The sequence below is a fragment of the Myotis lucifugus genome, unplaced genomic scaffold (assembly GCF_000147115.1).
Source record: "Myotis lucifugus unplaced genomic scaffold, Myoluc2.0 scaffold_612, whole genome shotgun sequence".
Lineage (NCBI taxonomy): Eukaryota > Metazoa > Chordata > Mammalia > Chiroptera > Vespertilionidae > Myotis > Myotis lucifugus.
The window spans coordinates 301,946-320,823 of NW_005871660.1; the positions used below are offsets into that span (position 1 = coordinate 301,946).

At 53.6% G+C, this 18,878-nt stretch overlaps 1 protein-coding gene across 9 annotated transcripts in view; it reads left to right on the forward strand.

Annotated features, from left to right (window-relative positions):
- Positions 1–18,878, forward strand: part of KDM4B (lysine demethylase 4B) — a 131,336-nt gene that overhangs the window by 33,786 nt on the left and 78,672 nt on the right. For 8 of the 9 annotated variants that reach the window (XR_002826750.1, XM_023745987.1, XM_014447091.2 and 5 more), the window contains exons 3-6: positions 2,101–2,266; positions 8,929–9,104; positions 10,166–10,280; positions 12,800–12,993. Coding sequence is in view for 8 of the 9 variants with exons in the window: in XM_023745987.1 (XP_023601755.1) it covers positions 2,126–2,266; positions 8,929–9,104; positions 10,166–10,280; positions 12,800–12,993 (626 nt within the window). In the remaining variant the exon portion in view is untranslated. Of the gene's footprint in view, positions 1–2,100; positions 2,267–7,016; positions 7,193–8,928; positions 9,105–10,165; positions 10,281–12,799; positions 12,994–18,878 lie in introns of those variants that run through there. The other variant, XM_023745990.1, reaches the window with a different exon arrangement.

The following is an 18,878-nucleotide window of genomic DNA, read 5'->3' on the forward strand; positions in this document are numbered from 1 at the left end:
AATAAGATGGTCCATGTGGTATAGGTGGGTGGCCTATTGTTTTGTACAGGCGGAGGCCCTGACCTCCCCAGTGGGTGTGGAAAATCTTGAGGGATGTTGAAGTGGGATGGACAGGAGTGGGTGGCTAGGATGGTGGGAACGTGAGGAAGGCCAGCTAGCTCTCCTGTTTCGGTGTCCCATTCGAGGTCCTGGCCCATGGAGCCCTCTCCCGCCCTTCCTTGTTCTCCCACCATAGCCGTCAGCACAGCTCAGAACCACACTGATGTGCACAATAGTATTGGGGTCAGGGTCTGTCTCCCCAGGACAGACGTGCTGTCCTGTCTGCCGCTGTGCAGTGAAGGCCCACAGTGAGCCCCGTGTGGCTGCATCTGGGCTGGAGGGGAGAGGGCAGGTAGGCTTGGGGCTCAGGTGGGGTGGGTGAGGGTCCCAGGTGGGGATTCAGGTCCTGGGCCCTTGGCTGCAGGCAAGGGGCCGTCTGGCATGGCATGGTGGTCAGTCTTAAAGACTGGTCAGGGCTCCAGAGGGGCAGCCTGGCTGAGGCTGGGACTTTCTGGTGCCTGCTGCTCCCTAGGAGGGATTGTGACAACCCCTTTCCTTTTATAAACCATGTGTTCTTGGTGGTTCTGTGTGATCCTGCCCAGAGCTGCTGTCAGACATCACAGGCTCGTGACCTGCCATGCACACTTCAGCTTTGTGGCTGCCCCTCGAGAAAACTTGAGACTTGTTGTGGACACAGGGTCATGGTGGGTCCCAGCCTGGATGCAGCAGTGAAGCAGTGACATCTCCCCGCCCTCACCCCCACTCTTATGTCAGGATCTTCCGGGGCCCTCGCCAGCAATGCGTGAGAGTCTGGCCCTCAGAGGGAGCCTTTAGCTGCTGTCCCCCTGGCCCCAACCTCATGTGTCCCAGGTATGGAATGGGGTGTTAGGGGCAAGGCCAAAACAGGGTACCTGTGAGCCTGGGGCCTCCAGATCCCTCCCAGGGGAAAATGACTTCCTCAGTGGCAAATCCTGGGTTTGTGCTGCCCTCTAGTGCCCGCCGCAGGCATCACCTTTTGGAAGCATCTTGTCACCACCACCCCCACCCCCCACCCCCGCTCCGCCCCTTTTTGGGACCACTGGGCTTCTTGGGTTTCTCATTCCCCAGCTCACTTTGGGGTGGGGTGAGGTGAACTTGGTTAAATTGTTCTCCAAGTTCTCAGGTCTGTGTGTACTTGGATTCTGACTTTTTCAAATCCTGGTGGGAGTCTAGTCTTTTGAACCTGGAGAATTTAATCGGCCAACAGGGACCCTTTCCCAGAATCTGTCACCAAGCCTCTTCCTGCTCAGGGTGGGCCACCGATAACCACACTGGGTCCCATTAACTCCAGAGACAGGAGGGGGCCATTCCAATCTGCACCCTTCTCCCCAAGAGGAACTCTGGTTCCCAGTTATCTTCAGGCGCCTGCCGTGAATCTTAGAGTGCATGACATAGCACGGTCTCCCCTCTGTGCCAAAATGTCCAGGCATGGTTATGACTGAGGGCGCCTTGGAGCCTCTGATTGCAGGCAAGGAGCCGTTCTGGCCGGCCTTCTACCCTCTGGTTCCAGATTCCTGCCTGGGCTTCCCATGGGTCCCTGGGCCTGGGTTCACTGACAGCAGCCAGGCCAGTCCTGGACCGACCCACATATTGCTCGGGGTGGGCCCTGCCTGGAGTTGTGGTCTCCCTGCTTGCAGGCTGGTACCTCAAAAGAAGGCAGACTCACACACAACCTCACTTACCTTGCAGAACCTGTCACGTGATCCTATGTCTCTGCATGTCCAGCTCCAAAGGACATACATTGATTTGAGTCCCTGAAACGAAAAGCTTTTATTTCCTAGGGCCCCCAGCTTAAAATTAGTGCTCTGGCTTCCAGCATCATGTTGGCTTTTGGAACTAGGACACCTCTGTTTTTAATTAGTTGAAGTCATCTTGGTCTTTTGTGCCAGAGCAGAGCAAGGCAGTCTCCTCTCTGCCCCGCGTTGCTTCCTGGGGCCCCGGGTACTTTTAGTGTGGTCTATGGAGCAGGGCACCCGCTAGTGGCAGCACCGCCTGCTCACGCTCTTCTGTCTTCCCTCACAGGTGTGGCGGTGTCTCAGCTGCAACCATGGGGTCTGAGGATCATGGGGCCCAGAACCCCAGTTGTAAAATCATGACATTTCGCCCAACTATGGAAGAATTTAAGGACTTCAACAAATACGTGGCCTACATCGAGTCCCAGGGAGCCCACCGGGCAGGCCTGGCCAAGGTGGGTGACACATCCTGGTCCCGCGCAGCTTCTCTGTGTGTGTCCATGTCCAAAGGTGTTGCACCCATTAACCTGTTCACTGATCCATTTTGACCTCATTTATTACAAACAGGACGGGGTTCTTTCCCTGTGCCAGGCACTGTTCTAAGCACTGGAATTCATAATTGACTCACACCGCCCTGTCCCTGCAGGGGTTGGCAGGCTGGGGCAGAGACAGCACTGTGCTGAGCCCAGCCCAGCGGGCAGTGGCCACCAGGGCATCATGGCAGCAAGTCTCACCCCACTCGGGGAGAAGGAGGTCTAGAGTCTGGGGAGGCTTCCAGGCAGTTGATGCCAGGAAGGCCTGAGGTTTTGTCTTTATATTCTTAGTGAAACAAGGTGTTTTTTTGTTGTTGTTGCTTTTTTGGAGATAGTATACACAGGGGAGGCAAATTCAAACAGTGCAAGAGGGCAGAGAGTGACGAATGAGTCTCTTCTTCCTCCCATCTCCCAGCTCCTATCCCTGGAAGCAACATGGTTACCATCCTGTCTCCTTCCTTGGCATATTATACACATAGGTGTGCATGTGTGAAGGCAGACAGACACACAAGCTCATCCTGTGTCTCTCTTTTTCCTTTTTTTTTTTTTTTTGTGTGTGTGTGTGTGTGTGTGTGAATCTTTACCCAAGGATATTTTTTCCATTGATTGTTTTTAGGAGAGAGTGGAAAGGTGGAAGGATTGGGAGAGGGCTGAGAGAGAGAGGAGAGAGAGAGAGAAACATCGATGTAAGAGACACATTGTTTGGTTGTTTCCCACATGGGCCCCAACTGGGGCTGGGGATGGAACCTGCAACACAGGTACATGCCCATGGCCAGGAATCGAACCCATGACCCTTTGGTACTCAGGCCAACATTCTAACCACTGAGCATACCGGCCAGGGCCTGTGTCTCTTTTTAATATAAATGGCTCTTTCTTCCTTTCCTTTCCTTTTTCCTTTCCTCTTTCCTTTCCTCTTTCCTTTCCCTTCCTTTCCTTTCCTTCTCTGCTTTCTTTCTTTCTTTCTTTCTTTCTTTCTTTCTTTCTTTCTTTCTTTCTTTCTTTCTTTCTCTCATTGGAGAATATGTTTTTACTGATTTTAGAGAGAGTAGAAGGGGAAGGGAGAGAGAGAGAAACATCAATGTAAGAGAAAAACATCGATTGATTGTTTCCCTTATTACCCACCAGGGATCGAACTGGCAACCTAGATATGTGCCCTGACTGGGAATGAAACCAGCTGCCTTTTGGTGTATGGGATGACTCTCCAACCAACTGAGCCATCCGGCCAGGGCATGGCTGTGTTTTTCACGTTCATGTGAACCTGTGTGTGGCATTACTCACCTAATGATCAGGAAGATTTGTAACATGTTTGCTTAGGGTTCTTCTAGTTGCTTCCTGGATGAGTATCACTTTATCTAAGATTCCTAGTTGTCTATTCCTTAAATCAGGAGGTTGGTAAACGTTTTCTACAAAGATCCAGATAGTATTTTCAGCTTTGCCAGCCGAGTAGTCTCTGTCTCCACCACTTAGTTCTGCCGCCTTAGATGAGCCATAAACCAACGGGCGTGCTGTGCATGAGTAAAACTTTATTTAGGGACACTGAAATGTGAATTTCACAGAACTTTTACTTGTCCCGAAATATTTTTCTTTTAAAATATTTCCCCAACCATCTAAGAAAGAAAAACAACAACAATAAAAATACACCAAACAAAGCAACACATTCTTAGCTCGCAGGCTGTACAAAAGCAGACAGCTGGTGAGATTTGTACCACAGACTGCGGTTCGCTACCTCCCCCTCTCCCATCCCTGTTTTTGGTTGGTTTTGTTACTAATACCAGTTCTGGTCCTGGTGACACCCATACCTTCAACCTCAGCCTCAGGAGAAAGGAGAGCAGTATGCCCACAGCACCTTTCCCTCCCCTTCCCTCCCCTCAGGATTTTTAGTCATATTATACCTGATAATACAGACAGCACAGAGCCCTTTATCTCGTTTGGGAACCACGGCTGCCACTGCCATTTTAACTCCAGTTCTCCCTTTAAACGGCTTTAGTGCTCACCGTCTGTGTCTTACTCGCCTGCAGTTTGTCATCTCATGAGAGAAGGGCTCTGGAAACGCAGTGCCTGGGGTTCTAGCAAGTTCAGAAGCGTTCATTTGGGTCTTTTCTGCCGCCCACCAATCCACAGTCTGGTGTCCATTGTCAGGTGAAACTTTCCTGCCACCCCTCCTGTTGCAGGCCCCCAGTGGTGGGGAGATTCTGAGGCCAACGGAGTCCTGGTGCCTGTGGGGTGTGGGATCCCTTCCTTTATCTGCTGTCACTGACCTTGTTTCACTTCTAGTTCACAGCCAGCCCATCTCCCTGCCTTTGGATTCACATCATCTATTATGTCAGGAAACTTGTACTGTGTTCTGTTGGAAGTACCTTTAAATCCCACCCCGACACTCTTCTGCTATCCTTTCACCACCGTCATTTCTGTCACCCTTCCTTCACCTCCGTGTGATCCACACCGTTACCTTCTCTCTCCCCCTCTTCCTCTCCTTCACTGTCTCAGTGCTTCTCCTTTGAACCCAGATACCTCTGTTTAGGCTTTTAATTCCAGTGGACCGATTTTTTGCTAATTTATTTGGATCGGTGGGAAACTATTCGGACGGGATTTTGTGAGGCAGATATTTTCAGGGTATATTCTCCTTCTGCCTTTTGTTTTGCATGTCCCTTTTCTCTCTTAAGTTCTGTTTTTTTTGCCACTTCCTCTCTGATAGTCACCTTTGGATGCGGGAATTCTTTCTGAATCCAGCTGAGGGGGAAGCAGTCTGGGGGTGCAGGCACGGGTTCTGGTGATTAGGGTCACAGCGACACACGTGTGCACACGTGTCCCTTCTTCCATCTAGCAGGGACAGGCTGTGGTGCCTCTAGTCCTCAGCGGCCTCCCTGCCACTCTGGGGACAGATGGATCCAAGGAAGCAGGGGCTTTGTCCCTGGGCCCCTCCCATTTTTTTCAAAGGGGGATCCTTGGCTCTCAGGCTACTGGTCTCTATGGAGAAGGGATACGATGTCCTGCTGGCCTGACATGGATGTCCCCCTACCCTGGCCTCATCAGCCTTGACTGCTCTTCTCTGTGTGTGTGTGCATGTGTGTGAATGTGTGTGATATGTGTATGCGTGCACACGTGTGTGTAGGGGTTTCCTTCTTTCATAAAAGCTGTATTTGGTCCCCTGCTCAAAAGCTCTGTGAGGCTCAGTAGAGCTGGGTGGGAGTGGGTGTTCAGCAGGCACAGGTACAGTCAGGGCCGCGGCTAGAATCGGCTGTGGGTGTGTGGGAACCCCACTCTGGGGCCATCAGGCAGCCCAGTCATATTCCTCAGCCACTCTGCATATACTCTGAGGCCCGTGCCCAGTGGGTCCCTGCCTCCCACAGACCAGGGCTGGAATCCTCCCTAGTCTGCTTGGGAAGCTCGGGGGCAGGAGGAGCCAGGGAAGGGTGGTGGGGCAATGGGCCAGTGTAGGGTCCTATGGGAGGGGTCAAGGTGCTCTGGTGCCCAGGTGTATCCCTGAGGACAGTCCTGAAGGTAGACAATACCCTGGTTGCTCTCAGCTGCCAGGCCTGCCCCATGAAGAGTGGCTGTGGGACCAGGTGGTTTTGCGGGGGGCAAAGGCTTGCCCCTCACTCTTCCCTCTTGCAGTGTTCCCCACACCTACTACCCCAACTGCGCAGACTCCTAGTTTTGCCATACAACTCGCACCTAGGCCATTTTCCCAGTGTCCCCTCATTCACTTGAAGTGTGTGGCCTTACTCTGGCTGAACTTGCTCTCCAGGAGCTTTGAGCAAGGGTCAGTCCAGGGCTATACCAGTCAGGTGCACCAGGTGCCGAGTGGGGCCAATCAGAATGCTGGAAGTTCTTTAGGTGACATTCTTCAGATGTCCTTTGCCTGGGATCTCCTTTTATTTTATTTTATTTTTTAAAATATATTTTTATTGATTTCAGAGAGGAAGGGTGAGGGAGAGAGAGATAGAAACATCAATGATGAGAGAGAATCATTGATTGGCTGCCTTCTTCATGCCCCCTACTGGGGATCGAGCCCACAACCTGGGCATGTGTCCTTGACAGGAATTGAACCTAGAACCCTTTAGTCCACAGGCTGACACTCTATCCACTGAGCCAAACCAGCCAGGGCGGGATCCTCCTTTTAAATCTGATTTTGTAGTGGTGTGAGGGTATTAGGCCAGAAGGGATTTTTCCAGAAGCTTCAGTTCTGGAAGTGGCTCTCCTTTTAAGCAGCTTTTCAAAACCTGCTTAGAATGTGTCCAGGAAGGAGTGGTTCACATGTATGCAAACCAGGCATCGCACGTGTGTGTAAGGGTCCCTCCTGGCTGTCAGATGTCTTCACACAGCAATGTGTGAGGGGTGACATAAATGAACAAAGTAGCCTCAGGCTCTTGTTTGAAGGTGGGAAATTTGGGAGTGACATACTTAGTTCATTTTGCCCCAGACTGGGACTAGGGATGGACTTCTAATAGAACTGAAGTGGGTCCGGAGGCTGTGCAGGCTCATGGCACTTTCCTGAAAGAGGTTTGGGTTTTCTGTCAAAAGGAGACATCAGTAACGTAATTAAAAAGCAGCTCAGGGTCATGGATCCTTCCTCACAGAAGAACGTCTTGGATCCTGGAGGCATAGGCCCTTTTATTTATTTCTTTTGTTTTCCAGTCTTGAATGTTTTAGTTTAGCACCCAAATCTTCAGATTTCTCACCAGAAATCTAAGAAAACCTTCTGCTGGCAGGCTGACCCCAGCCAGTACTCTGTTGTCACATGGCCTCGCACCAGAAACAGGCGGGTATTCTAGGTGCCTGTTGCGTCGAGGCCGCAGTTGACAGACCAAAAGAGAAGACGTCCCCAGAAAGAGCCTCCACTGAAAGGTTGTGTCCTCGTCCTCATTTAACTCTTATTAGGGTCCCAGCCTTGGCACTGCTGATATCTGGGTCGGGTATCTGTGGAGGCCATCCTGGCCACTGCAGAGGGTGCTGAGCACCTACTTGATGCCAAGAGCACCCACAATCATGACAACCTCAGATGTCCCTAGACATCACTCACTGTCCCCTCGGGGCAGGGTTGCTCCAGGGAGACCCACTGACTTCCTCTGTTGTTATTTATTTGAATTTTATAAATAAACTGTGTGTGCTGATAGGGGATGTTAACTGGCAACTGGAGAATAAGTGCCAAGCAAAACATTTTCTTTCACTGGTGTCATAGGTGGGATTGTGGAGTCCTTGGGGATGGTAAAGAGATTTCATCCCTTTTGGAAGCTGTCGGCAAACTTGGGCATCAGCGCGGTGTTCTTCCCTCATTGGCCCCGAGTAGGCTGAGGGTTCAGCCTCTTTAGAGTTCATGGCTGATGCTCTGAAAACAGGTTGGGTTAGCCCCGCCAGCATGGCTCAGTGGTTGAGCATTGACCTCTGAACCAGGAGGTCACCATTCGATTCCCAGTCAGAGCATATGCCCGAGTTGCGGACTTGGTCCCCGGTTAGGCTTGCAGGAGGCAGCGGATCAATGATTCTCTCTCATCATTGATGTTTCTGTCTCTCTCCCCTTCTCCCTTCCTCTCTGAAATCAATAAAAATATTAAAAAAACAACAAAATAGGTTGAATTAGTTCCTTTTCCCAAAGCTGTTAGGTGGCCTGCTGGGCACCCTGAAAGGGGCCTTGAGGCTTGCAAACAACCACCCAGGACTGGAGAGACTAGTCCCATTTCGCCCTGTGGGACCCAGAAGGGTGCCTAATGCTCAGGAGGCCCTTGGTCCAGCCCAGAGGTCGCCCCTGACCAGGAAGGTGAAGGCGCCAAGAGTGGATTTCTGAGCCCAAGCAAGCCCAGCACAGTGCCCCTGACACTAAGGCCTTCGTGCTGCTCCTAGTGTCCCCTTGTGGAGAAAGGCAGGGAGGGTGGGGGCAGGAGAGCTGCCATCAGCTCACAGTCAAGGCCTGGTGGTCGGTTGCCATTGGATTTGCTCCCATGAAATAGCTGTGCCTTTTCTCAAAGGCAACCTTTTGAGGTCTCCTCCCACTTAGAATTGTCACCCTCCCCTCTGCCTCTGGGCTTCTTACCCAGCCCTTCTTTATTTTATATCCTTAGTGCTTACAACTGGTTACCGTCCCACAGTTTCCTTAACTCTGTGGGTGGGCCCCCTGAAACCCAGCTCTGAGGTGGAACCACACCTTAAAGGTATTTATCATCTCCCTCTTCCTGGAATGTAAGGCCCTCATGGATCTTTGTTTTCCCGTGTTTCCCCTCCCCAGCACCTAGAACCGTAATCACTCCCTAGTAGGTGTTAATGAAGGGGGTTCCTAGAATGAGTGTCTGGCATAGCCTTGCTCCTTTCCAAAGCTAGAGGGCAGAATGGCCCTGCCCTCCAGTGATAAAGGTTTTAAAAGGACTTCAGATGCAGCTGGTGGTGCCCGTGTTTCTGGCACCAGATCACTTGGGTGCTTGATAAAGGCACAGATGGTTCCTGGTGCCCCTGTGGGGCAGTCCCAGGTGTGCTTCCCAGGTAGTGGCTGCTGGTCTCCCAGGAGTGGGCAGTGGGTCTCTGATCGTTCCCCTGTCCTGAGTGGATGTGCCTGTCTGGAGGCATCGCTGACTTCCTCCTTGGTCTCGCAGATCATTCCCCCGAAGGAGTGGAAGCCACGGCAGACGTATGATGACATCGATGACGTGGTCATCCCAGCCCCCATCCAGCAGGTGGTGACGGGCCAGTCAGGCCTCTTCACACAGTACAACATCCAGAAGAAGGCCATGACGGTCGGGGAGTACCGCCGCCTGGCCAACAGCGAGAAGTATGCAGCCGGGACCCTGGCCGGTGCAGGGCAGAACCCTGAAACCTTAGCTCCGAGGTGGAGCCACACCTTAAAGGCCTCTACCCCCCTGATCTGCAAAGCCCAGTCCACTGCGGGCTTTGGGGTGCAGAGATTGTAGGGCACACGCAGCCCCCTACAAAGCGCATGCCATCTGCTCTGGGTGCACTGGGTGGATCTCTACATCTCGTGCTCAGAGACCCCCCCTGTTCAAAGAGGGCAAAATCCAGACCCTCACCAACCCACAGCCACCTGTCCACCTCACCCTACCTTCAGTAGCCACTACTGAGGGCTGCCCCTTGGGGTTCAACCTGTTCCCTGTCCCTGGAGTGCGTCCTCTATACCCTCCCATAATGTCTCAGTTCTGATGGCACCTCCTCAGAGAGGGGCTCTCTAACATGCATTCCTGCACGCTGCTTCCTTCAACATGGCACACACCTGCACATTCTGTGCATTCCCAGTGCATACACGGTGCACTCACGAGCATACCACTGCTGTTTTCTCCTTCCTGTTCTCTGTTACTCCCAGATTCCTGGCTTTCTAAAATTGTTTGTGCATTTCCAGCAGTACCTTTGCTCTCCAACATAAGTGTACTGTGAAGGCAGGGTGTTGTCTGCCCACTCATGCAATGGCCCTAGCGCCCAGGACAGCGCCTGGCCCGTAATCAGTGCTCTTAGTATGTGCTGAGCAGCGGGATGATGAGAACTGCCAGAGCCCGTGCCCATCCACCTGCTCCAGCTGCCCCTGGTTTGCGTTGTGACTTGGATACCACAGGCCCAGCTAGCTGATGAGGTGGGATAAGTGGGCATTATTCCAGGCAGGGCCACCTGCCCATCCTATACACACACCCTGGAATAAATGCTGTCTCAGTAGCAATGAGACCACATTTGCGTTTTCTGGGGCTGTGCCCTGTGGTGGGGACAGTGGGTGATCTGGGCAGAGCCTCTCCCTTGGTGTGTCCAGCAGATGCCCTGGGCTTGGTTCAGCTGTGAGATCAGGCGCATGCTCTGAGACCCCCTTTTCGGTGTGCTGTTTGCTCACAGATACTGCACTCCCCGGCACCAGGACTTCGACGACCTGGAACGCAAGTACTGGAAGAACCTCACCTTCGTCTCTCCCATTTACGGTGCTGACATCAGCGGCTCCTTGTATGATGATGTAAGTTCTGGATACCAAGAGGTTCTTGGGAAAATGAGGGAGTCGGTTTCCATGGTGGAGGTGAAGGAATGTGAATGGAAATGGAATTGAAAATGGAAGTTAAAATGACACAAGCTTAGCTGGGCTTTCTGTTTGGGCTCCAGTTACAACTACATGCCTGGTCTTAGAATGAATGAAGAAGGGATCCCGTGGTTTTCTGACTTGCAAAATCTTTCCTACTGAGTCGCAGAGTTCTGATGGCTCTGATCTTACACCCTCAGAATCCTGGGAACCCCAGGTTCTCAGCTGGCAAGCTGCCATGGGTTCACTTATTTCTGGTCCCTGTGCTGGGCTGGGGGGCTTTGGGGACACCCAGGCAACAGAGAAGGGCATGTCCTTGGCCTGTCCAGGGACTTAGACCAGATGCCAGAGGCCCAGAGAGGTGCTGGTGTTAAGCAGAGGGAGGTTGAGTGGGGCCCTTTTTTTAGGGGATAGTTTATTAATATTTATGGGACCTCAGATAACCCTGGTTAATTTCAGAGTTACTGAGCCTAGCTCTTTCCTGGGGGTGTTCTGTATGGGGTACTCTGGGCTAAAATATGGCCTTTTCCACTCCCTAGGTGGTCCTCTTGGCCCCCATATGTGCCCCTCACTCCATGTTGTCACTCTGAAGGTCATTTCTTACCATAATAGTCTCTTCCATTCACTCAGCCCATGTTTACCATGAGAGCAGCTGATGGGCGCCACCTGAGTTCTGGTCTTGGGTGGGACTGGAGTTGGGTGGGAATAGCATCTCCTCCCGGGAAGAGTGGGGACCCTCCTGGATGCTCAGAGAGGAGCCTGTTAACTCCCAAAAGGTATCGGAAAAATCAGGACTACTGCGTGGGTCCCCACATGAATTGTTGGCCAGCATTTCTTTTTGCCCAGAGTGGTTGCGCCATGTTGCATTCCACCAGCAATAAGTGAGAGTTCCTATTGCTCCACATCCTCGTCAGCATTTCCTCGTCAGCATTTAGTGGTGTCAGTGTTCCGAATTTTGGCCATTCTGATAGGTGTGTAGTGGTAGCTCATTGTGGTTTTAATTTGCATTTCCCTGGTGACATGATATGGAGCATCTTTTCATGTGCTTATTTGTCATCAGTGTATCTTACTTGGTGAGGTTCAGGTCTTTGACTAATTTTTTAAGTGGATTGTTTATTCTCTTATTATTGAGTTTCAAGAGTTCCTTTGCAAATATTTTCTCCTAGTCTGGGGCTTGTCTTCTCATTCTCTTGAAGACTCTGCATTGTTTTCAAATAATTCAAAAATTAAAAAAAAAATTAGAGCCTTGTCTAGGGAGAGCCTCTGGGTTTGCTCTTCTGTGCTGCCTGCAGTTGGTCGTAGTGATGGCCCCATGAAGGACCCTGCTGCCCAGTGAGGCTTGGTGGGGCCAACGCTGAGATCGTGAGCAACACCTGCCTTAGGTTCCTGAAGAGGCTTTGGGGCCCTGTGTTCCCCGTGCCTGATCTAGTGCAACAGTCTCCTTTTACAGACGTGGAAACTTAGGCTCAAGCAGAGAAATGACTTGCCCTGGCCACACGATGAGTTATTGCCTGGCTTAGACTAGATCCCAGGTCCCCCGCCTGTGGCCGCATTGTGGATGTGTGGGCTGATGAGGTGAACTGGACAAGGCTTAGGGAAGCGACCTCTTTTTGATGTGCCCTGACCTTGGGAAGCTTCTATTCAAGGCGACCTTGGGCTTTTCTTTCTTATACTGAGGAGTCTGGTCAGTCTCCCTCCCGCCCCCCATGTTCTGGGCTTCTGCCAGGACTCACCTTACAAAAACCAGCCACTAATCTCACCAAATCAAGGGCCTGTAATGTGGACAGGAGTGGGTGGTACAGGGTGGATTGGGGAAGAAAGAAGGCTGATGTTCACTCACATCTCAACAGGCTTGAAGGGTTCTCTAGGGAAAGGAAGTTGATTAAAGCATATTTTGTGAGCTCTTATGACAGGACGCAGTTTGCTTGCTTGTGGCATTAGGAATAGATGAGACTGGTAGGTGAGGATTCCAGCCTTGTTTGCTTGGTTCTGAGAACCATCTCCATCTCCTCCATGCGGAGGTCAGAAGGGCTGTCTGGCACCTTCGCTGGTCTAGTCCCACTTGGCAGTTGTCTTCCTCCTTCTGTGTCATTGACTTTGAGGCACACTAGTTACTCATGACCAAACTGAGGTCTTTACTGCTGAGATTAACACATACCTCAACGTGGAGTCTAGAGAAAGCTCTGCCCAACTGCATAGCACAGGGCAGTCAGTCGGCATCTGCAGGGTATGAGCAGCCCAGGATGGGTTTTGGATACTGGGGTGGGCGAGGCTCTGAAGTGGGCAGGCAGGTTTGGAGCTGACAACAGGGCTCTTCTTAGGCCCTCATGGGGGTCACACTGTAGCAGGCGGCTCAGAGGGAAGGACACTTCCTGTCCTCCCACTAGTGTCTGGGGCTGGTGGGGCCTGGGTGCCCCAGGGATGGCCGGCCCACTGACTGTGTTCCTGCTGCCCCACAGGACGTGGCCCAGTGGAACATCGGGAACCTTCGGACCATCCTGGACATGGTGGAACGTGAGTGCGGCACCATCATTGAGGGTGTCAACACCCCCTACCTGTACTTCGGCATGTGGAAGACCACCTTCGCCTGGCACACGGAGGACATGGACCTGTACAGCATCAACTACCTGCACTTTGGGGAGCCCAAGTCATGGTGAGTGTCCAGCCAGCGGCCTGACTTGCTCCATAAGGCGGAAGGTCTCCGCTGCCAGCAGGGCAAAGGGCGGGGGAGGGCAGGTGGATAGGCTCCTCCGGGTCAGGCAGGCATGGGTGCCTTCTGTGTGGCTCCACGTGGCCAGGGCTATTAGGGAGGGTGGGCCAGGGTTGGAGCTCTGATAGCTCAAGATCTGCTGGCTCTGTCTGCCCCCACTGGCTTCAGGACGGTCTCAGTTTACCCACCAGTTTGGGGATGAGGTATACGTGCCCCTCAGAAATGAGCTTCCTGATTTGTGGAGTTTGGGGTTTGGGCCTAGAGAGCTTCCACTGAGCAGCGGCTGGTTCTGAGCTCCCTCAGCTCCTCCCCAGGCCGAGTCAGGTGCGTGGCTGTTGTACTGGGGCTCTCCTGGGGCCACAGGCCTGGGGACAGGGTAGCCTTGAGCACTGAGCCTCCCCTGCCTTCCTCTTGGCCTTCGGTTTGAGGGGTGAGGTTAACAGTAGGCCCCTGCTGCCTGGGGTCCCCACTCATTTGCAGGTGCTGAGCAGGGGTGGGTGAGCTGTCCCGAAGGCCACTCTGTGAGTGCTGGGCTCTGCAGGCTGGGGCATATGTGCGGTGTGCTCTGTGTTCTGGAATCTCTGAGCTAACACTTACCTCACATCCAGCTTCTGCTGGCAGGCCCGGAGGCAGCTGCCTTCTGTTTGTTCACGGCTGTTTCCAGCAGAGACTCCTTAGCTGGGGCTTTGCATCTCCCTGCCTCTGTTGTCACAATAATCAGCGAAGCTCAGAGGGGTGGCAGGGGCGGCCCGGGAGCAGATTGTAGCACTCCAGACCTCAAACAAGCTAGCTCGGGGCAGTGGGGGGCGGGGGCAGGGGACACAGCGCAGCTGGGGACACAGGCAGCAGACCCTGGCCAAGGCACCTCTTACCTTGACTGGGCCTCTACCCATAGGCACCTCAACTCCTTTAAGTTGCTTGGACCTCCTGGAGCCCTTTGCTGAGTGGGGCAGGATCAGGAGTTCTGAGCAGAGGACTCAGGAGCCAGCAGGAGATTTTGGGTGGGAAACCAGGCCCCTCTCTTCTTCCTTTGGCTGTATGACCATGCTCTCCTCACCTCTCATGTGAACAAAGCCGTTTCCTCTCAGACAGGCAGAGCAAGATAGAGAAGCATTGGACACGGACATGGTGGGGGCATTTGTAGGAGTGTCCCAGGGCTCTCCGTGGGCCGTGCAGGCTGAGTGCCCACGAGCAGCCCTCTGACTCCCTGTGCAGATCCACAGGCTGTGTCGCATGTTTGTGTGTACGTCTGAGTGTCTGAGTGTGTATATGTGTGCTGGTATGTATGTGAATATATGTATATGCAAACTGCGGCTCGCGAGCCACATGCGGCTCTTTGGTATTCAATTGATAAATGAATAAAGAGCAGAGCCACACTCAAGGGGCCAAAGAACCGCATGTGCCTCACGAGCCGCGGTTTGCCGAGCCGCAGTTTGCCGACCACTGGCCTGGATGATACTTCATGGTGTTGGCCAGTGACTTGGCCACGTATCTGAGTGACTGTCCTCTGTCCTCTGTGTTCCAGTTCGGTTGGGTGCAGCTCCCCTCAGGGCCACTAGATGGCGCTCCTGCCCTTCCCCATGGACCATTATCTCCCAGCACCGAGGTGGAAATTTCCTAGGTTCTTTTTATCCTTTTTAGACTCCACCTTTTTAGAACCACTGGGCAATGATCATCCCAGGGCCCGTTGGGAGCCACAGTAGGAGGAGAGCAAGGAGGGGGTAGGGGGATGGGCGGTAGGAACACTGCCTCTGATCTGCTCAGCTTTGCGAGCATGCCCGATTTTAAGGGCATCTGGCTGGCAGAGAGACTTTAAGGGAAGAAAACCCACCTTTTCCTTAGAGAGAGAGAGGAAGAAGCAAGCCAGTGCTGAGTCCCAGCACGTAGTGGCTAAGCTCTCGTAGATGTGACCCTGGGGCAAAGTGTGTTCTGGGTCACGAGCCTCTGCAGCAAGCAGTGAGGATGCCGAGGAAAGCTGCTGGTCTCAGGGAGGTTGGTGCAAGAAGTGGTGTAGGGAGCCTGGCAAGGAGGCTGGCTGGTAGTGAGAGGGTGGGGGCTACAGAAAAGTGTCTGGGATGGATGGTAGTGGGAAGGTGGTAGGACTGGCTTTGAGGGAGGTGAAGTGTGAGAAAACGCAATAGAAAGTCCGAGAGAGCTGTCCATGAGAGGGGACCCCAGGAATGTGAGGGCACAGCAGTCCCCTCCCTGGGGGATGCAGCAGGACAGACACCTGGCTCTGCATCTTACCTCCTGTCACCAGCACTCGGTGCTCTCTGGCTGCAGCCCCTGAGGACAGCCCCGACTGTTGCATGCTATACCCCTGGTTTGCTTGGGGTGGCCCTTGTGTCTACCCATCACCTCACCTGCACCCTTCTCCACAACCTGATTCGCAAGAGCAATGGGGAAGCCATCAGCAGGGCTGGCATTGGACACAGCAGCGCGTCTCTGACAGAAAGAATGTTCGAGAAGGCACTTTGACCTTGGTCTTGGTTTCTGGTCCAGAAGGGGGGTGGGATTGTATTTGGGGGTCTCTCACACTGACGGAGTGTGGCCAGTGGGAAGGGACTTCTCAAAGTGTGGCCATGTAGGGTCCAGCTCCCTGCTCCATGACTGGTCAGCTCAGCCTGGTCATCGTGCTGGGCACCCTTCCAGCTCTCTCTCCTCAGGATCAGGGTGGGGATGTTGGCATCAGTGTCTCCCCACCAGACCATGGACCCGGTGAGGGCAGGGCCCTTGGTCTTCCTTTTGTACCCAGCTCCCAGCAGGGGCCTGGCATAGAGGGGGGCTTGGTAACTATCAGGAGACCTGGGTACTTGGACCACAGTAACCCCTCCGCCTCTCAGAGCCCCAGTGCACTGAGGTTTCCATCGTGTGGAGCCAGTGCCATCCTGTGGGAGCCGGCCCTCCTGGTCTTGCTCTGTCATGGGGCCAACGTGGACACTAGCCTGGGGGGCCAGGTGAGGTGCTCTCTTGCCCCTGGGCTGGGGGCTCAGGGAGCCACTTGGCAACTCCCTGGGAGGGTGATGCCTTGCTCCCACCCCTCCCCAGAGAGGAGACATTCTCTGGCAGATTGTACTCACACGTCTGTCTCCCTAATATATGTACTGCTCTGCCTGCGTCTACAGTAGCTTAATTGCAACCATTTCAGATTATTTCCGTAGCACTTTTTTTAAAGTGTCGACATCCTCAGGTTTATTGCATTTTATGAAGCCTTTCTGGTGTGTTGCTACTTCGGTAGTGTGATTTGTGTGTCAAAGTGACGTGAACAGCCTGGTGTCGATAAAAGCATGAAATTTGCTTTGAAAGGCTGGCAGTACGTGGTGCTCTCAGGCAGCAAGGCTAAGAATATCTGAAGCATTTGAGTGCTTCAGAATTCCTTTTGAGATGGGGATTGAAAATAGACCGGTACTTATACTCACACGAGGACCATTCTTGCCACTGCTTGACCTTCCTGTCGCCCTGCTGCCCTGTCCATTGTTGAGGCCAGGAGGGTGGGTAGGCATGGGCATCAGGAGGAGGCAGGACTGGCCCTGCAGGACAGTGCCTAGGGGGTGGGCAGCCCAGGGCTCAGTGTCCAGAGGTTGTGCCCTATAGAACCTGCTGTCCTGGGCCAGGCTCGTTCTGTGAAGCCCGTGGGTGGTGGTGGTTTAGCCAGAGATGATATCCCCACAGGCTGTCCCAGGACCACTCTACCTGAGGGCTGCCCCTGGGCCATCTGCCCCTGTTCGGCCCCTGTGGGTCTCAGGCCAGGTCAGCTACCAAGCCCCTCATTGGAAACTTCAGCTCCGTGTGTGATACACCCACCTTGTGTTGTTTCACACTGTTTTCAGATGCAGCAATAACAGTGTTTCTAGCAGTATTGCCACATGCAGCACCTGCCACCTCCTGTCCTCCCTGCTGCTTCCAAGTGTCCCCAGGAAAGAGATCTGGGCTGGGAATTGGAGAGCACTGGGCTCTGGTCAGCCCTTGTCTTCCTGAGCACTTCAGGACCATCTGGAGTGTGCTGTGCACCCTGAAGAGGAGAGCAGAGTGCCTGCCACCCTGTGCAGGGTAGCCTGGCACACATTACTGCCAATGTAGGGAGTCAGTCCCCCTGGCCCTGCTGTGGTTTGGACCTGCCTCCCAGGGTGGGGAAGGTGCCTTGTGGTGCGTCCTGTGTGCCTGCATGCCGGGCAACGGCTGGCTAAGGCTTCGGTAGGGCAGGCTTGGGAAATGACAGCCTTCGAGGGTGAGGCCAGCTTGGGCGGGGGGCTCAGTTGCAGGAGCCAGGGACCACTGCGAAGAGCAGAGACGGCGGCTTCTACCGTGCTGGGCAAGGCGGATGAGCTGCAGGAGCCCGGTGCTCTGGGCGGCCGAGTGCTGCACGTCGGGGACCAGGGCCTCTCATGGGCTGCTGGACTGTGACGGCTGGGATGCAGGCAGAGCTGTACAGTTGTGGTTTTCCTTTCTATGTTTTAAATGCTGTGAGTGGGGGAAAGCCCCTCCTGGGTGACTGAGGCCAGAGCAGATGTGCTTTACCTGAAGGAACATCAACACAGTCTAGCAGGGTCACGTACAACCCCCCGGCCCCCATCCCTCTTTGTCCCCCTAAACTCCCTCTGGTTCTGCTTGTACTTGGAGGAGGTGGAGATGCCTCTTTCCCTCCGGAAGGGGGTGTGCCCCAGTGGAGGATGAGGATGCTCTCCTGCCTCTGGGGATTGGCCCTCAGGGCTGTGACCTTGGCCTTCAGGCCCCAGGCTCTGCAGCATCCCATGAGTTCTGTCTCTGGCTTCCCCAGCCCCTCCATCCTTCCCACTTTGATTTATCTGGGATACAGTCTTCCAAGTCTCTGGTATCAGTGTCCCTGTGGGGGGAGGGGGAGAGACAGGGGACAGGGGAGAGAGTCTGATTGCACCCCCATGAGGGGCATGGAGCCCTCACTAGCTCTGTATGGTCCTAAGGTGCACTGAACGGATCCTTCCGTGCAGGGTTAGTGGAGGGAATGCTGGTGAGAGCCTGGGAGTCTGGGGGATTGTCTGAGAGCTCTGCCCCTTCGCTGACCTTTTAGAAGCCTGATTGAGGCTCCCAGTGGATTGGAGAAATTTTCCCTTTGATTCAGCTATACCTAGAGTTTTTCTTTGGCATTTTGCTCAGGGGAATTTCATAGGAGAAGGATTGGGAAGCCTTTGCTGCCAAAAATTCCCAGCAGGCATATCCATCTCTGCCTGTGCTCAGTACTCTAGAGGTGTGCGTGTGCACGTGCATATATGTGCATACACCTGTGCATGTATGTACATGTGCATTGCATGCATGTGTGCACTGCACCTTTGTGTGCACAGCTGTCCTGTGTGCATTGAGGTGGTGTGTGCACATGTGCTGTGTGTGCATGCCTGAGTGTGTATGCATTTATGCATTCGAGGATATGTACTCCCTGCCATGGGGCACAAGGAGGAAGTATGCACACACTGGCTGACTCCCATGTGACCTGCTCTCTGACTTAGGCCTGGGCATTGATGGGTTTGTTGCCCAGGCAGAGCAAGGTTCTTGAGGGGGGTGCTGCTGGGCTGCTCCCTTGCCCCTTGACCTGGTCCCTGGGGACCTCTCTGCAGGTCCACCTGAGGCAGCATCAGTCCTTTTCCCAGCTGCACCTCCTGCAGCATTGAATAATCCCTCCCTCCTTCCCTTCCTGCCTCCTCCTCCCTTCCTTCCTCCTGCCTCCTTTCTACCTTGCTGTCCAAAGCCAACTCCCCAGGCCAGGCTGTAGGTGGCGCTGGAGGACCACAGTGCCTGGTCCAGGCCCTGAGAGGGCCTCTGCTTTGTTGCCAGGGAGCCAGACTGAGGTGCGTGTT